Here is a 23,118-nt window from a genome sequence, read left to right as displayed (position 1 = left end):
TCTGGGGGATTTTTAGAATTCTAATAGTGAGGCAAAAAGCAAAGGTAGGATGGAGCATGTGCCTGGAAGCAGCAGTAGCCAGGGTGACAGTCACTTGGTGCTCCCTCTGCTGGCACTATGCTGAGTGCCTTTAACATGCTGTACCTAGCCAGGAGGTGGTGGCACATGTCTTTAATCCAAGCACTTGGGAGGCAGAGGCAGGTGGATTTCTGAGTTTGAGGCCAGCCTGGTCTACAGAGTGAGTTCCAGGACAGCCAGAGAGCCAGAGCTATACAGAGAAACCCTGTCTTGAAAAAAACAAAAAACAAACAAACAAAACACGCTGTGCCTAATAAACTTTCACAGTACCTTAAAGGGGCATTTAATAGTAGTAAAGCACGTGGGGGGGGGAAGGAGGGAGGGCACACAAGGACAGAGGGAGAAAAAGGAAGCCTTCGTACTCTTCCACTGCGTGTGAGGAGCCGACCCCAGCTCTGTCAGACAGCACTGAGCCGCACTGCCTTACTCCAGAGGCTGGAGGTTCTCCTCCTACACTGTCTTCAGCGAGTGTTTCCTCTCTACCAAGCTGAGTCACACTTTGTATTCTAGGTTCACATAAGCTTGACAAGGGAAACACTTGCCCGGGTCACAGAGCAAGAGAAGGAAAAGAATCAGTTCCCAGCTCCATCAGCGAGGTGGGCACTACCTCACAACAGCCCTGCCTTCCCGGCAGAACAATGCTTGAATGTGTCACAGAGCCTACCCCAGTCAGGACGATTCCCTCCTGCCCTTCACCAGCCCAATGCAAACAGAATACTACAATGTACTGCATATTTGGGGAAGCTAAAGCAAACAATTAAAGAAAGGTTTGCTGCTGAGAATCGCCCAAGTATGTCTTGCTGCCTTTCTATTTTTCTGTCACCTGCTATTGTGTGCCTGGAGCTTCACACTTTGGGGTCCAAACCCTTGCTTCACTATATAAAAGAAAATAAGGCCTATCCAAAACAGAACCCAAGTAGCACTCTGTGGCGGTCCTTCTTCCCTGCCACTCCATTTGTTAGCCCTGTGAGAGACCTTTGTGTCTCACACACCTGTAATCAAGCAGTCTGGAAGTAGGAAGTGGCTGGGAAGTCTCCAGGGCTCCAGGCAGCTGCTTGACTCAGGGCTTTGGGAGCTGTGGTGCTTGTATTGGTCTGGGTTCTCTAAGGGAACAGAACTGGTAGAATAAAATAGAGAGAGAAGCTTTTTTTCAGAATGGCTTACAGATTGTGACCTAACAATGGGTGTCTCCCAAAAAAATGACCAAGAACCCAGGAGTTGTTCCCTTCAGGAGACTGGATGTCTCAGCTATCTCTATCCCATGATGGGCATCCAGAAAGACTCCTGGAGCTGCTGCGCTTCTATCTCTGTGGGACTCCTGAAGAAGCAGGTTCTAACACCAGTGAGGGAATGCCTCAGCAAGAGGGACCGACTCACCAGCAAGGGTGAGGGCAAGCAGACAGAGAGCAAAAGCCTCCTTCTTCCCAGTCCTTTCATGTGGGCTGCCACCAGAGGGTGTCTTCCCACCTCAAATGACCCAGCAAGAAAATCCCACACAGGCCGGGCGGTGGTGGCGCACGCCTTTAATCCCAACACTTGGGAGGCAGAGGCAGGTGGATTTCTGAGTTCAAGGCCAGCCTAGTATACAGAGTGAGTTCCAGGACAGCCAGGGCTATACAGAAAAACACTGTCTCAAGAAAAAGAAAAAAAGAAAGAGAAAAAGAAAAAGAAAAAGAAGAAAGAGAAAAAGAGGAAAAGAAAAAGAAAAAAATCTAAAAAAAAAAAAAAGAAAGAAAAGAAAGAAAAGAAAAGGAAAGAAAAGAAAAAAGAAAATCCCACACAGGCATGCCCCGCAGCTGGAGTTTTAATTGATTCCAGATGCTGTCAAGTTGATGGTCAAGCCTGGCTATCACAGTGGTCCAGTCCAACGGGTAGAAATATGGTGCTCAGTTGCATCCATAGCATGGAAGGCAGGAAGGGAAGGGTGCAGGGGCCCAGCATCTTCTTAAAGAGAACCAAGGAGCTTAGCTTCCTCCCACTCACACCGTCTCTCATGGTTCCACTCTGCGGTATAGCTCAGGCTGCACTCCCACATGCGCCCACCTCACGGCTCTGGGCATGATGGCAGGTACATGCTGTGCTTCTCCCCAGGCTCTCTCTCTAAGGCCTCACTCAAGCACCATCAGAGGGCCTTGCATGTAAACATTAATAACTATATGTCACTTTATAACGATTCCAACATTCATGCTGGAACCCTTTTAAACTGAACCAATACTGAGAAAACGCTGGATACCAGAATGGCTATGACCAGTCACTAGAGGAGCTGCCGAGAGTGAAGCACAACAAAGCCATCACATACACTGCTGCTGCAGTGGGTTCTGGTTTGCAAAGCTGCTTAACCATGTCTACTATAGCTGACCATGTGTCTGTTTGGTAGTCTACTCCTTAGTGTGATCCCCACACACCACATGCACAAGCAGGGCACACAGTGCACACAGCACGGATGCACTCTCCTGCACATGCTCACAGGGAAAGCACACAGAACTAGATCAACTGCATGGTTCTGCCTCCGGAAAGTTCTAACCCTGTCCCTTCTACAGTGTTATCAGGACAACAGTGACCAGGAGCGGGGGACATGAGGGTGTGTTCATGTCATAATATCTGAATTAGAGGATGTAACAATCATCCCAGTTAGTAGTTTCAGATCCTCTTCAAGCAGGATCTTAGAAATGGCTGCTCTGGAGAGTGCGCACACTCACAATGCAAGTGTGTGAGAGGAGAGAGTGGGCTGGCCTCGTGATGTTTCCCACACAGTACACATTCCCTTCTGTGCACACAGTATGAAGACCGTTCCCAGAGGGACTTTCCAATCAGAATCACAAACTAATGAACTTTATGGCTGAGAGGGAAATTGGAAAATGCCAGGGCCACTCTAAAATGAGGTAAGCCACCAAGTTGTTAAGTTCCGAGGCATCTGAGGCCAAGCACGAGATCCACAGGCAGACAGCAGTGGGCAGACATGGTTGCCATTGCTACTGTCAAGGCATTAGGGTGTGTGCCCACACCTCCTTTACTCAGCTTGGTGACAAGGCCCTTCACCTATGGAGCCAGCTCACTCCTGGCTCTAAACAAGAGTCTGCAGCAGTTTCGTGAGGTGCTGCCAGTTCAATGGCAAGTTTGTTAAGGCTAGACCCTGACCCCAGGACTGACATTCTGAAGGATAGGTGTGGGAATCCTACCCAACCCCGAGCCCTGTCCACAACACTAAATGAAGGCATTCTTGCACAAATCCCTTGACCTGTGTTCACTGCTGCCCCAGTATCCAGTGAGGTGGACCTGGAAATGGCTGCTGTGTTTAAAACATGCAAGTATTTACTGGCATGCACAAGGGCCCGTGAAGATGACAGTGAGGACAAAGCATGCTGATGGTGCTGATGTGAGACACAGCCCAAAGGTAAGATTTGCTCGTGGAGTCGTCTTCACTAGCAGGCATTAGTTAAGTCACCATCAAGAACAAGAATCTTTTTCAGCCTGTAGCGATGGTAAATTCAGCCAGGACTCGTTAGTTCTGTCTGAGTCCCAGTGAGATGGGGACGAGGAGTGCCATTAGGCAGGAGATGCTGGGTCAAGTCCTTGGTTCACCTGTCCATGCTGTGAACCACAGCCTGTGGGTGCCAGCTCAGACCCCAGCACTTAGCTTCAAGCCCAGCAGAAAAGTGTTTTATCTTAACAGACTGCATACTTAGAAAACAAGTAACTGTCCTGGGCACTAATCAAGTGGTTTTTAACAACTCTACATAAAAATACTACTAGAGAGAAAACAAATTTTTGCTTTGGTTTGTGAACTTTAATTTCTTTCTTTAAAATTTAATACACTAATGTATCCTTTTAACTCAAAGCACTTGTTAGGTTCTGGCCTACAATGCAGGATTTCTGCATTCTTGGTTAATGTATTATCTTCAGAATGACACAAAAAACCAAAACCAGCAATCAAAGCTGTCTTTTTTTTCCTTCCTCAAATTTAGAACCTGTAACTGTACAATATGGAGTTAGCCCCCAAACAAGATGGTCAGAAACAGAACTATAAGGAAAGACAGTGGAATCATTTACTTGGACTGAACTTAAAATGAAGTTGCCCAACACCTGAAGAAATGGCCAGAGGAGATTATCCACATCGATCAAACATACATGCATGGAATAACACATCAAAGGCAGGAGAGTCCCCACTCAAAGCTAATCATCCTCGGAAGGCAGAGACATTCCAGAGGAAAGGCATAAAAGGACCAACAGGAACAGGACTGAGAGGAGATGCCCCCCTCCAAACTCCAGACTGCATCACCCAGGGAAAGCTGAATGGTCCATAAGGTCTAAGGTCTATAGGTGGCCCTGACTACTCGTGTCCCAACACGCATCACCAGCACTCACTCCAGGAAGAGCTTCCTAGCAAGCTCTGTGAGATGAAATGAACACCTAACGTCTTACGAGAGGTTGTGATTCTTCTGCTCAATATTCCGCGGCCACTCCAAAGTAAGTCTGAAGCAGCCTGCCTACACATGGAAACAGCCAAGGGAAAATTCCCCATTTCCTTCAACTACCAATGCTGAGCTCTCTTCAGAGGTCAGGACCATGCTGCACCCTCACTAGACCTAAAGGCAGAAATGATGCTTAGGAATTCCCCCTTTCACACTACTGGCCATGAAAGTCAACTTTCAGGCTTATTTTAAACCACTGGCCTTTCTAGTGCACTCAAAAGTAAGATTCTTGGTTTTATGGGGAGTTTTTTGGTTTTGTTTTTGATTGTTTGTTTGTGTATGTGTGTGTCAAAATATCTAAAAGAAACCATTTTATGTTTTTAAATATTTATTCATTTATCATATCTAGTTTTGTCTGCAGCTATGCCTGTGCACAACATACATGGAGTACCTGAGGCCAGAAAAGGACATCAGATCCGCTAGAACTGGTGCTATATTAAGTTGTGAGCTTCCATGTAGATGCTGTTAACTTAACCCAAGTCCTTGGGAAGTTACAGCCAGTGCTCATAACTGTTGAGCCATCTCTCTAGTCCAACAAACAGTTCTAATTACTAGAAAGATTCAACTCTAGTCACCAAAAAGAGAGTAAAGTACACTTACAATTTAGGACTCATGCTTGCATTTGTCAGTGCAGAGGTGGGGGTATGGCTCTGTCTTTGAGCAGCTGCCCCACAAGTGCAAAACCCTGGCTCTGACCTTAGAAGTAAATAAATATTGACATTCCATTTGAGGCAGGAGTTCTTCACATAGTGAACAACGGCATGGGAGTGTCTTTTGTTTCTATCAACCTAAACTGCGATACAATCCATTCTGTTATCTCCCCAAGATATATCTGGACATAAAGATGTAAAATTACTGTAGTGATAAGTTTATACACATATATCTAAATATAAACAAAGAAACTAAAGATTACTACAAGTATCAAAGAAGATTGTACTGGAGAATAAGCTAGCAACAAGACAAGGTTTCTCTGTGTGGCTCTGGCTGTCCTGGAACTCACTCTGTAGACCAGGCTGGCCTCAAACTCAGAAATTCGCCTGTCTCTGCCTCCCAAGTGCTGGGATTAAAGGCATGTGCCACCACCACCTGGAGCAACAAGACTTTTCTACTTTGTAAGCTCTAACATCTCTGTTTTGTATGACTTTCCTGAAGATCATTAGCAGATGTAAAGGGAACCTTTCCTTGAGAGGTGAACTGCTAATGTGAAAGTCTCTAGAGAGAAAACTCTATTCTTGGGAAATGAACACAGGATCTCAGCGCTGTTAAGTGAGGAAGTCCCACAGCCGCCCAGGTTGTGGTGGGGGCTACTCTCACAGACCCTAACACTCTCAGTCTTCAGAGCAACCTTGTCTCAGCCAATCACACTCAATTGCGAGATCTCCCGTGCAAAGCACACTTGTGCTTTTTGCTGTCATCTTCCAAAGAAATAGTCTACCACCACCACCACCGATGGTGGCAGCGGTGGCAGCAGTAGCAGTAGTTTGTTTTAGAAATGTGTTCTGGATTGTTTCTGGGGGCTCTACAGGATCCAGCCTCAACAACTGCAAACCACTCTCAACTATAACAGACCCTGGGCTTCTCGGGTCAGCACCATGCTATCTGGTATCACAGTACTTAAGGTGTCTGTCTATCTTTCCACCTAGTCTCAACTCTCCCACGCCACCCCCACTGCCAGAGTATCATCTGTGTTGTTTTTTGGGGACCCTCAAACGAGCCCAGCAAACCACCATCTATATTACAGTGAAAGGCCATGGGTGGCTTGAGGGGAGCAGAGGGGGGTGACCATTTAAACTCAGTACTGGCCCTTGGCCTATAAATGGTAGTGTTCCACTTACTTCCAAAATCTCACTGACTGGATCATGTGGTCATTGTGGGGCCTGACAGTAATCAAGTTAATATCTTTTTTAAACACCACCTCACTAAGAAAAACAATTACTAAAAGCTATGGCTTTGAAACAGGCAATGCCACTAATCATTGTAGTACTAAGACAACACAGAGGTCACATGGGAGGACTTTTGCTAAGGAAGGAGATTGCTCATAATTTGGAACTCTGACGTCCTGGGGAAAGGAGAGACTCTGGAAAATGCTTGGTTGTACCTTAGATGGAAAGGGGTGCCCAGGGTCACATATTACTAAGCACGTCTCTCACAGACTGCTCAGGCAAACAGGCAAGGCGAAACATTGATACAGAGCATAAAAGTGTGCATGGGCCTCCTACAGTGTCAGGCTGCCAAAAGAGCACCTTCCTCCTCAGCCATGCACCAACCCTGATAGGGCGAAGCCATCACACTGATGTCCAGTTCCAGCCCAGCATCAAGCACACATGCAATTCACCAGGCTTTTCAAACTGTACCTATATACAAGCAGAAATGCATGAATATCAGATTCCTAAACACAATCTACGATAGGCTCTTAAATTGCAGGTTTAATGGGTGGTGGGACCACGCCTGTATGGCTCCAACTCAACAGTCTCACAACTTCATGCAGATTTTATGATAAAGTTCGAAGATTATGTTAAGCTGAGGTATCTTATCAATAAATTTTCCATTGAGCAAGATTTCATATGGAACACTTACTATTACTTCTCACCACATCTGAGACTTGCTTATAAAGAGTCCACAAGAATCCCAGGAAAGGAGGATTCCAACACAACACACTGTTCACACATCCGCCAGGCCAATGCTTCCATTGTTAGAGTCGGAGTGGCTTGCCTTTGCACTGTGTCAACCACTGAGCACTCAGGGCACACTCCTCTAGTACTTGCCTGATAAAGGATGGATGCAAAGTGTCTCTGGCAGTTATGAGGGCTACAGAGCTGTGCACAACAATGGCAGTTGTTCTGTCCTGCAGTGTACAGATGTGCAGCTGTAGATCTCTCTCCTGCCTGAGCAGCAGCTATCCCAGCACAGGACACTGCGGGCAAGAGGGAGGTGAGGCTAGAGTACAGGCGCTCTGTAAAAGCCACCTCACCTCACACTGGGCTCCGTCAATACAGCCCCACTTTCATTCTTCTCTACTCCAGAGAGCAACAGAGGCAGAGAGCAGAAACCACCCACATGCCACTAAGTGGCCCACTAATGTTTTCCAAGGACATGCTGGGGTAAAAGCCATTCTTTCAATGGCCTGTGATCTGAGAAAGGACTTGCTGTGCAAAGAAAAGGCATTGCACACCTTGCACAAGTAGAAGGCAAGGTTAAGCTGTGTTTTCAGTGGGAGTGGCCCCCCTGCATGGTGAGTGTCATCAGAGAGCTGTACTGTCTGAAGAGCAGCAGCTCACTCAGGTTCACTGTGCACCCTGAGAGGCAGCAAGTCTTTTTTGACATACTCCTATACTTCTACATTTTTAAAGAAAATGTAAAAACAATGTAAAAGCATTTTCTTTTAATTGAATGCTCAGTTTCTGTATAAAATCCTGTAACAGGTGGTAAATCCTGCAGATAGACATGCAGACTAAGCAGCCATATACATAAAGAAATGCATCTGAAACACTTAGAATGGTGTCTGACTTTTGCAGCCAGTATACTCGACTGTAATTACGTCTCCCTGCCTGCTGCCATGTAAGAGATGAACAGGTAAAGTGACTGCGGCACTCATGTGTGGAAGTGCAGCAGCCGTCAGGAGTCAGGCAATTATAATCCCAATTCTTACTGAGTGGCCCAAATTTTCAACTTCAGATCCATGTAACTAGCTATGGGGCCTTAAGCCAGTGACTTTACTTTTAATATCTGCAAATTGGGGATGTAATCACCTATCGCTGAAGGCCTTACAAGAATTAAGTGAGATGTTTATTGAATTAGCAGACAGGTAAGCCCCTCTGCATTTCCAGGGAGGGTATTGTTACTAATTTCATCCATACTGTGAATCTCTGAGGTGGGAAGAGCGACAGTCTTTTTTTTTTTTTTAAAGATTTATTTATTTCATGTGTGTGAGTACACTGTAGCTGTCTTCAGACACACCAGAAGAGGGCATCAGATCCCATTACAGATGGTTGTGAGCCACCACATGGTTGCTGGGAACTGAACTCAGGACTTCTGGAAGAGCAGTCAGTGCTCTTAACCACCAAGCCACCTCTCCAGCCTTGAATGACTGTCTTATTGTTGGTTGGTTGGTTGATTGGTTGATTAGTTGGTTTCTTTGTTTAAGTTACTTATTTTACACTTTGTCTGCATCTATGTCAACTATACTTATGCCTGGTGCCCAAGGAGGTCAGAAGAGGGTGCTGGATCTCCTGAGAGGAGTTGTGATGGCTGTGAGCACCATGTGGGTGCTGGGGACTAAACACTCAACCTGTTGCAAGAGCAACAGGTGTTGGGAATCCAGGCAGCCTGGCCTAAATGCTATTAAACATCATCAGCCACAAATGTACTTTAATATAAAATGTCACAGGATAACTTACAATTCATTTATCTCCTTTATAATCACTTAGAAAATTAGTAGCTCCATGTTTGTAATCCAACTGGAACACATACACAGGAGTAAAACAACGGGCGTTTAAGTCTATCGTATTTTTAGTGTATTTTGAGGCATTTCATTTTTAGATGATGACAGTATCTTTTAATTCTGAAAACAAATGAAATTTCATGAACCAAAGTAATTACTCTCAAGATGCTTCAAGACTTAAGGCTCCTGTTATTCCCACACTGATGCAGAACTTTAAGCCCCATGCTGACCTGGGCTACATAGAGAGCCCTTAACACAACACAAACCAAAAAGGATGCTCAACAAAGGCATGTTCTTCAAGGAGCTGAAACACAGTAACTCCAGTGAAAATATCTCTAGGAAGTATTGTCTCTACTTCTTATGCTTCAGTAATTAAGCCCAATCTGTCACAACAGATGGGTTTTAAAATAACTTAAACAATTTGAGTGACTGACACTAATATGTTTGGAAATAGATAAGCAGTTAATGGCGAGGCTAACTCCTAACTCAAAAAGCAACTCTGAGCTTTGCTTGGTTCTAGATGCAGCCAATAAACATAAACACGAAGATGACGTTTCTTTTTCTAAATCACTATCCTATAATTAAACTGTCAAAGGCCTTTAATCACCAGGTAAAGACACCATAGGCAGACAAGCCTGTTGCTCAGCCTGAAAACAGAGTTCAACAGCAGAACTCAGAACGGAGAGAAGCAACTCCCAGGCACAAGTACCAGGCACATGCAACCTCAGCAAGTAAATGTGAAGCTTAAAAGTAACTAGAATAAAATGAGCATTCAGGAAAAACCAACACTAACCCAATGATAGGATTAAATAAATGCAACTGTGGGCTCTGTTTTAGCATTGTTTCTCCCCCAAAGGCCAGGGTCAGCACTGGCCAGTGAACGGTCAGTGCAGGGTAAGCCTGCTCCTCCCTCCTCTCAGCTCACTTTCCTGGGATTCTACCTTTAAATCTCCACTCATCTGCTATTACTTTTACTCTACACAACAGCTACACCTTATCTATACCTCCTGCTTGAAACCAGGGACAATAATGCAGAGATCTTCCACAAAATGACCTCTGTCCTCATCTGGAATCTGTGCATTTAACCAATACAAAGAAACAGCACTCAGCACTCTCATTAAGACTTGCAAGTGAGAGAAAACCTGTGCTGCAGTGATGGAGCGCTATGGCTGCCCTCAGCCTCACAGTGAGTGAGTGTCAGAGCTGGCTCCTCTCAGAGGTCCTTCTAATCCCACTGGCAGAACATCAGAACCACTTGCTTAAAACACTGAAACAGGAGACCCAGAGCTGGGCAGTTTAAGGGCCACCCTGCTAACCTGAGATTTGCATTAACACTTTACTGCAGTGTCTTAAGTCCAAGGACTATAGAACAGACACACTGGAGTGCTCTGAAAAGTATGTGTCCAGACCAGGGGAGACTGCAGTGAAAAGGGGGGATAGTCCCAGTGCCTCACCTCACTACCTTCTCCTATGTGGGTATTACCTTTACACTGTTTAAACAGGGCAGCATTATGAACAGGCAACACTGACCCGAAGGGAGAGGCTTGCTGGGCTGGCTGGATTTACACGCATTGCTGCAATAAACATTGACCGAGACAACTTTCAGAAGGAGGTGTTTATTTGGGTTGGTGGTTTCAGGGTGTTAAGAACTCATGATGGCAGAGCAAAGGCAGGGAGGCAGGATCAGCTTCAAGCTTGAGTCCTGATTCACAAGCAGGAGGCAGGGAGAGCTAACTCAAAATGAAACCTCACAGTCTGCCCCAGTGGCATGCCTCCTCCAACAAGGACACACCTCATCACTGGGAAGCAAGCACTCATACATACAGCCTATTGGGACCGTTCTCAGTCCAACCTCCACTGCTTCCCTCTTTGATGTCCACTTGAGCCTGAACTCCAACATTAGCTTTCTTTCTTGTGTCTTTGTTCAACTTGATACAAGGTCTTGCTACAAAGGTCAGGAACCTAGAACTCAACATCCTCTCAACTACCCCGATCTGTGTGGTTTTCTTAAGAAAGGAAGAATCAAACTCCCCACGACTGACTTTCTGTGAGATGGTGCTGGTTACTGTTGTCCCCTCAGTGCATTCACCAAACACAGAGCAGTAGAAAGTACACAAATGGAAAAGGAAACTAACAAGCAGATAATTATGAGAGCAAAATTGTTTAATTTGTTGTAAAAAATGTAAACTGCTAACAGAACTGAGGGAGTCTAGAAGCTATCCTGAGGAAGGCGAGTGACTGTCTCAGCCCTGGACCTGGACTGCTCAGCACGATATTCCCATCCTAGCAGGAACCAAATCCAAGCTCCCCTGCCTGAGTAGGAGACAGTGTCAGTCAAGCCAGTGCTTGACAGATCTAGGCTTCAGGTTCATCTGAGAGCACAAAGAAGCAAGGTGTCAGAACAGTTTCCTCTCCAGACTTATGGCTGAGAACAGGGTCACGTTGGCTATCAGGTTTTTTTTTTTATGATTTATTATTAATATATAGTTTTCTTCTCAATCCACAGCTTTTAAATAAATATTATTAAATATTAAAATATAAAGTCCTATTTAGCATTAAAAATATGTCCAAGACTGGGTTTTAAAAAGCAGTCTTTTGGCCATCTCATGTGTAATGGGTAAAATTAGTAAAGAGGAAAAATAGTATTTGCTCCCCAACCAAGTGGCTAAATGATGAACTTTTCTGTCCTCCAAAGCCATCCATTCCTTTTAATTTGCCATTTCACTCAGTCCTGAATGCACAGGCAAACTTGCACCCAGAATGCAGAGAGCCTGGCCTCTCTGCACCCGTCTCTCTTCCTTTGACCAGGAGATTAAAACTGAGACCTGACTCCACTGAGGAGCTCCACTTGACTGTTCTGAAGAAAGACACAGGCCATGGAAGGCCATGCTCCTGACGGAGCAGCAGCCATGAGTTCCTCAGGGTGACTGGAAGCCTGCCGCCTATTGACTGAGAGGCTGTGTGAGGGTGGGAGTCTCCTCCCTTCCCCCAAGTGTGCATTTAACCACTCTGCTCACAGTGCATCAGGAAGAAGGCTCCTAAGGAAAGGCATGGCTGGGCTTCTCCTGCATGGCTACTCTCTGTACGTTGCTCTCTAGTGTCTGGGATCATCAGCATTTTCAGTTCACAGTTCCACTTTCTATCCTAGAGCCAAAAATGTGCCGTCACAGTTTAAATCATCACATACTTCTTAAGTGGGGTGTCACCTTTTCATTTTTTAGGAGGAAGACATTGTGTTATTATGTTTAGGACAATTAGGGCCATTGCCAGTGCTCTAGCTGCCTCTTACTGGCACTGTGCTCTTGGGTGCTCTTTGCTCTCCTTATCTCAACTCTGATAGGTTAAATTTCTCTGCCAGTGAAAAGAGCCAATTCAAGCCAGATTAGATTATTAGATTGTAATAAAGGCGGGTTTATTAAGAAGCTGCTCTTGGGCAAGTTCGATGGCCCCAAGAATTGAAGCCAGGAAGTCACCGAGGGGAGGGGGGCGAGAAAGAAAGGGAGCTCACGCAGAGAGAAGGGGAAGAAAAATAAGAAAGAGAAGAAAAGAGAAAGAGAGACACCAAAATGTCCGGATGATATAGGGAAGAGCCTCTGAGGGATGGCAGTGCAGCTCCAAAGCTCAGGGTTGAGGGAAGGATGGTCAGGTAGGGACCAAGGGAGGTTAGGAGAACCTGGAGGGCAAGTCTGCTTTGATATGTAAAATATTCACTTCAGTCACTAGTTTTAGAATCTGAAACCAAGCAAATTTCTCTAACAAGAGTAGGAACCTTTCACAGTTCAGGTACCTGGGAAAGAGACACAAAGTCCCACAAACTAGGCTGCATAGAGGTTCTCCCCACTCCAACTGCAGATTGTGTGACAATTCCAGTATATTTCCTTAGCAATAAAACCAAACCATATGGCACAGGTACAGGACCGCAGTAAGCATGGGGAGTAACTCTGTGTGTGTACGTGCGTGTTTGTGTCTGTGTTCTAGAGGCTCTCACGTTTGCAAACCAGGGCTGTGGATTCCGAGACTGGGCTCCTTTCTGCTGTTAGCCACTGCACACAAAGCACCTGAGGAGAAGCTACACTTTGATGCTGTCTAGAAGAGTTTAAGTGTTGCTCAAGTGCCTGAGATATGCCCTAACCTCAAAAGATTAACAAGTGACATAGCAAACTAAAGACAAGGCTTGACACCAGACAAAACAAGACAATACAAAAGGTACCCTCCCACCAAGAACAGGCAGTGGCAGTTTGAATGGCAATAATGCACAGAGCTTAGATATCCAAATGCTTGGTCCCCTCAGTTGGAGGATCTGTTTGGCAAGGATTTTGAGGAGATGTGATACTAGGGGCCAACTCTGAGGTTTCAAAAGACCATTTTGGATCAGCTCTCTGCCTCTTGCTCAGCTGTCCCTGCCCCCATGCCTTTGCTCCAACCATCATGGACTCTAGCCCTCAGAAACCTGAGCTTAACTGTAACTTTTATCCCTGGTTGCCTTGGCCATGGCGCATTTCTCACAGTAACAGAAACCCTAGTAAGAGATAGGCTAAGGAAGGGAGGGAGGCTGCTTAGTGATGCATCTGAACACACCCTTTTTTGCCTAAAGCCTTTATAGTCTGCAGCCCTCAAAGCACACTTGCTGGCACCTTGGGCGCCCTGATTTCAGTCTTTACTACCACTGGGCTTTGGGTCTCATCAACTACACAATTATTCTATGAGCCAGGTTTTATGCTTGACCATGCTTCTACAATTGCTATATGTCCTACATGCTTTAGATTAAAAGAACACACGAACGATCACACACACAAACACCGTGGGCTGAAACAGCACAGTGCCTAGGAATGTGGTGAAGTTCACCATGAATGACCGTAGGCTGCAGGCATGCCCAGCACAGGCTCAGAGTTTTACTACACGCTGACCCTGTAAATCATTCAAGTGCTTGGGTTTCCATTTCACTCTAGATCACGGCTTCATGGTACTGTCTGTTGCATGTGCCTCCTCTGCTGAAGACATGATGACAGATGTCTATCACCTTGGTTCCCCCTTCTCATAACTCTACCCCAAGCCCATGCAAAGTCTAAGGAAGCCACTACAGACCTTCAAGTCTTCGCCACAGCCCACATTGACAGCTCATGTTAGTGTTTCATATCCCAAGACATAATTACAAGGCATCTAAACTCCAACTGTCTCATCTGCCTCAGAAAGGCTTTGCGGCAGGCGTTATCTATCTTCCTCATGCCATGGCACTCCAAGACTAGACTGTGTTGGTGGTGGTGTAACTACTGTTAAGAAAGCTTCACACTGGCTAGCAATGCATACCACTTACACTCTCAAAGTGGGGATGTGGTACAAGTGTGAAACATGGATTTCAAGTATGCATGCTTTTCTAAAAGCTGGCAGGCCTATGTGCAAACCCTGGGGACTGACCTCACACAGCTTACAACTGTATATGCAGCACATACCCAGTGTCTTGGCCTGGAACACAGGACACAGTCCTGTGCATGAATGAAGCCCCATGCCATCCAGACACATCCGTGCTCCCTTTTGACTGGAGAAGCGGCTTGCGGAAATGAAGTATTTACAAGTGTGTGAGTGGTGTTTTCTGGGCTACACGCCTCCACAGACTGGAGCTGAGAAGCACGTTAGCAGTACTAAAGGCTTGTTTTTTGATAGCTTACCATTAGTTCTGTGTTAGTCAGACATGCCTGAGAGTGGCATATCCTAAGACAGTCACACAGAAATCAGTCCTGTCAGCTCTTAGCCAGCAGGAAGCCGACAGGTGCAGCTGCTTAGCACTTATGGCCCTTCATGAGGAGCCCTTGCCAAGCACAGAGCTCTGCAGAGAGGAGCTGACTCAGTAGGGGAAGTAGGGAACCCAAAACATCTATAGGAAAGGGAAACAGCTCACAGGCGACCTGCTCTTGAAGACAGAGCATCAGTGTAGATTTTGTAATTTTTAATAAGAAACAAAGGTGAGGAGATGCCATGTTTTACTCTAAGACCACTGAGACAGACCTCAAAGTTCTCTAGTAAAGCTAGTTTCCTGAACATACTAATCTTTAAAATCTCAGCTAACAGAAATATTTAGCCCACTGTTTCCAACTATACACAGTTATGAATCTCCATGGTCTTGCATGTAAACATCCAAGTGTCAATGGGAGCAGCATTAACCAGTTTCAATCACACACACACACACACACACACACACACACACACACACACACACACACAGCACTTCAACTACTGCCCAGCAATGGGCCCTCTTCAGAAGGCTTCCTTCTTTGTGCTTTGAAAGAGATCTTAAGATCTTGCAGTCTGTTCTGTTTTCCTAACCAGCTACATACAGCATAGGACCCAGAAATATAGGGAGCCACCGTGTGCTGTGCATTTCCTAAAGGAGCATGACTGAACCAAGTAAACTACTAAAATCCCAGCTGCTCAGACTTCAACACCTACTCAATAATAAATCCTAATATAGATAGACACTAGGCAAATATAAAATGTTACAAGAATCACAAGACTTTCATACACTTATAAAGCTGAAGTATTTCAAAACTTCTCTTTTAACATCAAAAAAAGGCAGGGAGCCTCTGTTTCTGTCAGCCAACACAGCTCCATGTTCTGCTCTCTGCTAGGTGACTGCAAACTCGTTTACGGGTCTTATGAAAGTAAGTGTAAGGATATTCCACTCATGCCGGGCGGTGGTGGTGCACGCCTTTAATCCCAGCACTTGGGAGGCAAAGGCAGGTGGATTTCTGAGTTCCAGGCCAGCCTGGTCTACAGAGTGAGTTCCAGGACAGCCAGGGCTATACAGAGAAACCCTACCTCGAAAACACCAAAAAAAAAAAAAAAAAAAAAAAAAAAAAAAAAAAAAAAAAAAAAAAAAAAAAAAAAAAAGGATATTCCATTCATTTAAATCAATCTTCAGGGGACTTTGGACTTTGTGTTGAATAAGGAAAAAATGATGTTGCACACTGGAAACCTATAGCTAGGAGTCTGTTCTAAACCCTACTCAAGAATATTGTAAGAATGGGGAGGGCACTAAGGACCCCAAATTCTTAACTTCTGTAGCAGAAACTGAAAACAAAACACACACAGCGGTCAAATCATGCTGAGGGAAACAGAAAGGAAATAGCTAACTCAAAAAGCTACCTCAAGAGTTCATCTGGGAGAAAAACTCAGCATCAACTTGAGTTGAAGGGGGAATGATGTGTGACAGAAGAACACAAGAAAAACAACGTGCCTGGAACCTCACTGGCAACTGTGCAGGGCACCTGACAAAGTCAGCACCCAGAACATAGATGTGCCTTGTACAAGTGTGACCGACCTGTCTCGTGGAAACACATACAGGGCCGGGGTGGAACAGTGAAGGAACAGATAAGCCAGAGCCTCGCACTCACAGCTTTATGTGTGTGTAATATGTGTATAGCAGTGTGGAAGTCAGGAACCAACTTTATGGGATCCAGTTCAATAGCAAGCAGCTTTACCCAAAAGCCCAACTCCAGGTTATTCCTGAACCACAGACAGTCCAGCTTTGTGGTCACATAACTACAAAGCAAATGGAAATAAGTACTGACAGGTGCTCAGAGCTATGTCTAATGGCCAAGATCATAGTTAGGGATTTTATTTTCATAATCTTCTTTAGTACCCTAATTATGCCAGACAAGCAAGCAAGATTATTAGAACATACAGTGTGACTTCAAAACCTTTTGAGTTCATAAATGTTGGCAAAAGAATTATGCTTTAAAACTGAGACATTAAAAAGAGGCAAAGTGATTTCAGATACTTGGGGAGTTCTTTGCAGATGGAAAATACTGCATGTCTTTTGTTGAGGTCTGGTCTTTTGTTACCCACTGTAATGCTAAATGTGGGCCCCTGGAACCTGGTATAGATACATCAAGTAGGCCCTGCTCCCAAGTTATTTCTGACTGGTAAATAAAGATGCCAACCAGCCAACATCTGGGCAGAAGAGACATAGGAAGAAGGAGCAGACACCATGGGTTAGGAGTCAAGAAAGCATGGCCCTGAGGGCTGGCCAACTGGAGTTAAGAGCAGCCCAGATGAAACCTAGTAAGTAATAACTCAGGGTTATGGACAGGAAGGCAGATTCCAACAGCAGAGAGGGTAGGCAGCTGCCCAGCTCCTGTGCTGATTAAGGCTTATTGTAAAGATAAAGGTCGTGTGTGTTTTATCCAGGAATAAATGGTCTAAGGTGAGGCAGAAACCCCAGGGTGGGATTAAATCATTTCCTCAACAGTCTTTAATCCCAGCACTTGGGAAGCAAAAGTAGGCAGATCTCCGAGTGTAAGGCTAGTCTGCTCTACATAGCAAGTTTTAGACTAACAAGCCAGGGCTACACAGTTAAACATTGCCTCAAAAAACAAAAGCAACAAAGTTTCACAGTAGAAATAAATGGCTCATTAACACAACTGTATGTATGCTAAGAAATTCAAATACTTAAATAGCAATCCGCCTTCAATGTAAGAAACTACCAACAAAAAAAAAAAATCAAAACAAAAAAACTACGTTATTTTATCCTAATATTTTCCCAATGCTACTATCCCACACTGGACACCACTGACAGATTCACAGCCATGTCAGTCCTGTGTCACACACCTTATTTGTTATCTTAATTCTAAAACAATTCACTATTCACAAGCATGGCAAACCTAGGCTCAATCATTTTAAGTTATTTAGTCATATAACCTTTTCCTTGACATTGTAATTTATTTAGCTTCTGTTCAACTAGAGAGGGAAAATATTGGGGAGAAGGTTAGAAAGAGCACCAATTTCCAACTGTGTATTTAGTCATTCCTGGAATGAACATTTGAGAGCTGTCCTGACACTCAAAGCTTTGGTCCTTTCCCAGCTGCCACCTTGCTGCATAAATGCCATCATGAGGACATTGAACAGAGCCAGCTCCTCAGACCAAACAGGCTACCTGAGCACCACCTCCCTGCCCTCTGAATGCAGGCCAGTCTCCAGCACCAGAATCCTCTCTTCTAACTGCTCTCTTGGGCTCTAAAGCACACTCTGAAGACTGGAAGGAAGGTTAGGAACATTTGCAGCAAAATCTAAAAGTGCCTCAGAGGAAGTTGACATGCAGCACTGACCTGACTACAAGCTGACACCTTCCAAAAAAGAGAGGGCAAAACAGAAAGCTGGGAAACCCACATGTACACAAATGTCTGACTTACTCAGAAAATAGATTCATTTCTCTAATCAGGCAAAAACAATCCTGTACCAGGGTGGCTCAACCTGAGGTTCTTCTGTAAGCCACCAAAGAACAATCTACCATGCTGCTTGTATCTATTCTAAGCAATGACAAGGACAGTCTTCTAGAGTAGCCTGTCCCAAACCACCAACGATCTGAAGAAAACATCTCAAGAGCTCAACTACTGAAGGGGCAAGTGAGCAACAGCCTGTGTCTGTCACACTGCTGTCCTGAACCCTTCCACTCCATATTAAACAGCACACAGAGTGAAGGTAGGCAGCCGCCACCACCAAAACTCCTTGAGGTTTGGTGTCATTCTTTTCAAATCGCTTAAAGAACCAGACCATTGAAATGAAAAAGAGTAAAAGTGCTAAAATTAGAAAGAAGGAAGCAGAAACATCACCCCGCCTCTGCAGCCTCTGCAGCCTCTGCAGCCTCTGCAACCCTGCACGGGCCAAGCCTCCCTTCCTAATCAGGGCATTGCCGCCCAGCAGACCACGACAGAACCCACAGCACCCCAGCCTGCCTTGACTGGGGGAAGAGGCTGCTACTGGCACCATGCAGGGAGAGGCCAAAGGTGCAGTCAATCATCCCGCAACATCCAACAGCAAACACTCAACCCATGGCTGAAAACTTATAAACTATGAGTCTGGTCAATTACCTGTTTACTCAAAGAAAAGACTGGAAAGGTTTGGGAAGGGGCCAAGACCAACCCTGAGAGTAGAGTGACACACCATTTACACTTCCCATAATTCAAAGTGATTCAGAATGAAGGAGGAAAGCCAGCCCACTCCAATGGAGACAGAGTGTACGTTGTACTTCATAACTAGTATTATCACAATAATGTGTAACTATGCTTACGGACACAAAGGAAAGTGTGCTCACTTTCAGATAAATGAGAAGTAACAGGAATTTAAATGATTTTATACACATGCAAAGCATATGCACACACTTTTAAAACCTTAGTTCTTTTGCACTTCTTGTATGCCAATGTTGCAATGGTCTTAATTAAATTTTTACTATAACTGTACAAGTAAAAACGCAAATATAAGCTTAACTTTTTTCTAAGCAAGTGTTAGATACTGATACTAGAAACTGATTCACTTTGAATGTGTCATAATAAAATTATTCCATTTACAATTAATAACCTAGGTTATAGAGACACATGGCTGTCTATAACTAGAAATTATAAATATAAATAATAACCTGTACTCTCACTTTTTTTTAGCTATGCTAGAAAATTAATTTAAACCTACCTAATTTTCAACTTAAAATGAAAACAATGTTCCTTCTTTTTTGACAGATAGACTCTGGGGTGTTATTTTATAAAAAGCACCCATTAAATACATGTGTAAGTGAAAAACAGCAATGTCTAAAACACAAAAAGTTGTTTCCTTAGGCACACTGGGTCTAACCTGTGGGAAGCTCTGTGGACTGAGACTGAGAAGTGAGGAGTAGAAACGGCTTAAATTTTTTATTTTAAAATTTATTTATTTTGCCGGGTGGTGGTGGTGCACACCTTCAATCCCAGCACATGGGAGGATGAGGCAGGCGGATTTCTGAGTTTGAGGCCAGCCTGGTCTACAGAGTGAGTTCCAGGACAGCCAGGGCTATACGGAGAAACCCTGTCTTGAAAAAAACAAAAAACAAAAAATTTATTTATATTTATGTATATGATTACACTGTAGCTGTCTTCAGACACACCAGAAGATGGCATCAGATCTCATTACAGATGGTTGTGAGCCACCATGTGGTTGCTGGGAATTGAACTCAGAACCTCTGGAAGAACAATCAGTGCTCTTAACCGCTGAGCCATCTCTCCAACCCAATTTTGGTTTTTTTAAATGGTCACATACTTTAGCACAAACAACTGTATTAAGCTAGATCTAAACAGCGAGCAGCGTATGAGTATCTAAATGTGACTAAGCTGCACACTGAACGATCTCGCTGGCCGACAGCCAAGGAAGGGCCACAAGTGGTCACCAGGCCTTAGGAAACATGCTTCATCTGTACTTCCATCTTCCAGCCGACCTTTCCCCAAGGGGCTGGACTCACTGTTATGAAAACTAGCAAAGCATGGTGGGTGTCACCTGTGTTGTGACCATAGCTCCCGTACTGCCCATTGCATTCTTAAAGTTTCTCCTTCATCTGACAGTGGGCACCACTCCTGATGTCACCCTTGGCCCTCTCTCCAGACACAGCCTTGAGAAGTGCCATCAAACCCAAGGGTTGTGGATGAGAGACCCAACCACACTGTCTGTCTGGTGCTGGTGCCTGATGTCTCCTCATAGTCCTGCCAGGCTACTGCTCGAGCCCTTAAGAACCCTTGAATGAACACTACACCCCAGAAATCTACCAGTGTTCTTCTGACCCCAAGTCTGGAACCTTCCAACAACCACTTTACTAAACTGAGGTAGGCTGAACCTCTACAGATGGACTCTCTAACAAGACTGGAGGGTTGCCAGCAAACTGTTGACAGTAGCTTCTCCCTAAGACAGACTCTGGCCTGCACACAGCAGCTAAATCCCTGCCCTAGGGCACCTAGACAATTAAACAGGACCGAGGTGCTGTGTCCCCAGTGGAACTCAGTGGGAATGGGCAAGAGGTTCTGTGTTTCATACCTAGCGTATAAAAAGAAAAAGAATAATTTGGAGGGGTGTAGAGGAGCTGTGTACTGTGTTTTTTGAAAATTAAATGCTCTTCATCAATCTATTATAACTAGACTATGGTTAGAGGTAAGAAAGGTTAAATTGAATCATTCTATTTTGGTTTCATTGATCTAAAAGTCCATGCCTATTTAGCAGCAAAGTTCACACCCACTGCAAACATGGACCATGGCAATCATCCAAGGTCACATAGATTACAGTCTGCTTTTGTCAGTACCAAGCTGTATGCGCTCATCTATGGAAAGTAGCACCTGGGTGGCACTATACAAATTTTCATCATTTAATTCAATTTAATTATTCTTAAGTTATTCCAAATAACAGTGTAAGGGAGAAAAAATTAGGGAGAATAAAGGAAAGGCCATGTTAGTGTGTCTCAACCTCAAACCATGCAGTGAAGAGTACTTCAGAGAAAGCTCACTGATGACCACATGGCTCTCTCTCTTACTATTCACAAGCATGCAGTACACGAGAGCATAGTGGCCTGAGAACAACATGATCGGATACTAAATATACCAACCCCTTCCACCTAAGTCCAAAAACAGCTGTGGTCACGACTGAGAAAGCGAAACACCAAGAGCATCCTGAAGACTGACCTTTTGTTGACTGGCTTTTCATCCTTGTCATAGGGTCGCACAAACCACTTCCCGATCCTCACGAAGTTCTTATCCATTAGGCACCTATGAAAAGCACATCAGGAATTACGTTCACAGTCTCAGGAACAAATTAACTTAGCACTCTGTCAACAACTCAGATGAGAGGCGCTGAAGGAAACACAACCAGTGCCAGGCCAATTGTCAGAATGTTTCCCAATAATGCAACAACTTAGAACTCTGGGCACTTATTTTCAATGCCCCAGAGGGGGGGGGGTGCACATAAGCAAGGAGGCAAAATAGTTGGAAGTGTTTGCCAACCCCTGGGACTTAAGTCACAGGTCTGCTTTACAGACGCTCCTATATCATCAAGGTCAGAGTGCAGAGACCTTAAGGACTCTTCTTTCTGCAAGCTGAGTTGGGAATTTTCTTGTGATAAGTGATCAATTCTTTAGCAAGAATGCCAATAACAAAACTTTGGCACTGTTCATCATTTGCCTTGATGCTTTCTTTCTGAGGACACAAACATGCCATCCAGGAGCATGAAGGCTGGCTGTAAGGAGTGTGCGCTGCACTCAGACCTTGGCTGCACTTGCTTCTGCCTCCATGGTGTTTGTGCTTATGTGATTTGCAGTCAAGTCCCAGACATTATCTTGAGGACAGGTTAGTAGTAAGTGAACCTGTCACAGAGAACACCAGCAGTGTAAACAACTGAGCTAAAGTGACAGCACAATGATGACCAAGTTCATTTGTGTGCAGACAGGTGATGACTCTACCACAGCTGTCACCTGCGCAATGGGTGAGAGGCTGCAGGGCACTAACAAATACCCTTGATCTTAAATAATACACAATGTAAAAGAAAATGAACATTCTGAACGTGATGGAGCACAACAGTCTCTCAATGTCAATCAATGAAACGATCCACGGTTTGAAGGAAAGCTGTCTAAATGTGGCGTGGAATTCTTTTGTACAAGGACCTATGAGAACTAGACAGTAATTCTTATCTCAATAGTCAGGCAGATCTCTACTCGGTTTTGTCTCTGCCATTCCCACTCCATCAAAGGCTATGGAAACAATTCAAGCCCTCACCCATTTCGTTACAGGTTAAACGATTTAGTAAATGTCAGGCAACAGCTTCTGCTCACAGTATAACTCCCTCTGTGCAGACTCAATTTGGAACAGGGTTACATCAAATACTACTGGATTTATTTGGAAAGTGAACTGTCTCCCTTATTCACAGTAAAGAAAATCATTTCCAAAGTAACTCAATCTGACTTCATGCTTCTAAGTGAATAGAGACTCTGAATACATTAAATTTTGGATAGAAAATATGTAGCAGCCACCTAAGAAAAAGGTCACAAGAACTGACACTGTAAAGCTTCGCCAGGTTCTTCCCCAGACTCCATCCACCCGGAGCAAACACTGAAACACTGCCACACAGAATGCAGTCCAGTAAAAGCCAGGAGCTGCTAGCATCACAATGGCAGTCACCAGCACCAGTGTGAGTGGAAATGAGAGTCAGTGCCCACAACTGAGGCATAGATCAGAGTCACCAGAGTGGCGGGAGCCGCCAGACACATCCGTGCCCAGGGCCAGGACATAAGTGACAGCTCCACAATACTCCCTTAATTCCTCCTTTTTTCTTTTATTTGGCTTTTTGAAACAGGGT

At 44.6% G+C, this 23,118-nt stretch overlaps 1 protein-coding gene and 1 long non-coding RNA gene across 6 annotated transcripts in view; one reads left to right on the top strand and one right to left on the bottom strand.

The window, feature by feature from the left end:
- Med13l (mediator complex subunit 13L) overlaps window positions 1–23,118 on the bottom strand; it is a 226,670-nt gene that overhangs the window by 72,284 nt on the left and 131,268 nt on the right. For 4 of the 5 annotated variants that reach the window (XM_031337649.1, XM_031337650.1, XM_031337648.1 and 1 more), the window contains one exon: window positions 21,453–21,536. In XM_031337649.1, the coding sequence (XP_031193509.1) occupies window positions 21,453–21,536 (84 nt within the window). Of the gene's footprint in view, window positions 1–1,070; window positions 1,320–21,452; window positions 21,537–23,118 lie in introns of those variants that run through there. The other variant, XM_031337652.1, reaches the window with a different exon arrangement.
- Window positions 2,728–4,860, top strand: LOC116068299. Its single transcript, XR_004109533.1, has 2 exons — window positions 2,728–3,472; window positions 4,044–4,860. It is a non-coding gene; the product is annotated as an uncharacterized LOC116068299 (long non-coding RNA).

The sequence above is a fragment of the Mastomys coucha genome, unplaced genomic scaffold (assembly GCF_008632895.1).
Source record: "Mastomys coucha isolate ucsf_1 unplaced genomic scaffold, UCSF_Mcou_1 pScaffold22, whole genome shotgun sequence".
Classification (NCBI taxonomy): Eukaryota; Metazoa; Chordata; class Mammalia; order Rodentia; family Muridae; genus Mastomys; species Mastomys coucha.
Note: the sequence above shows the minus strand (reverse complement) of the source record. Positions and strands in the feature narration are given on the sequence as shown.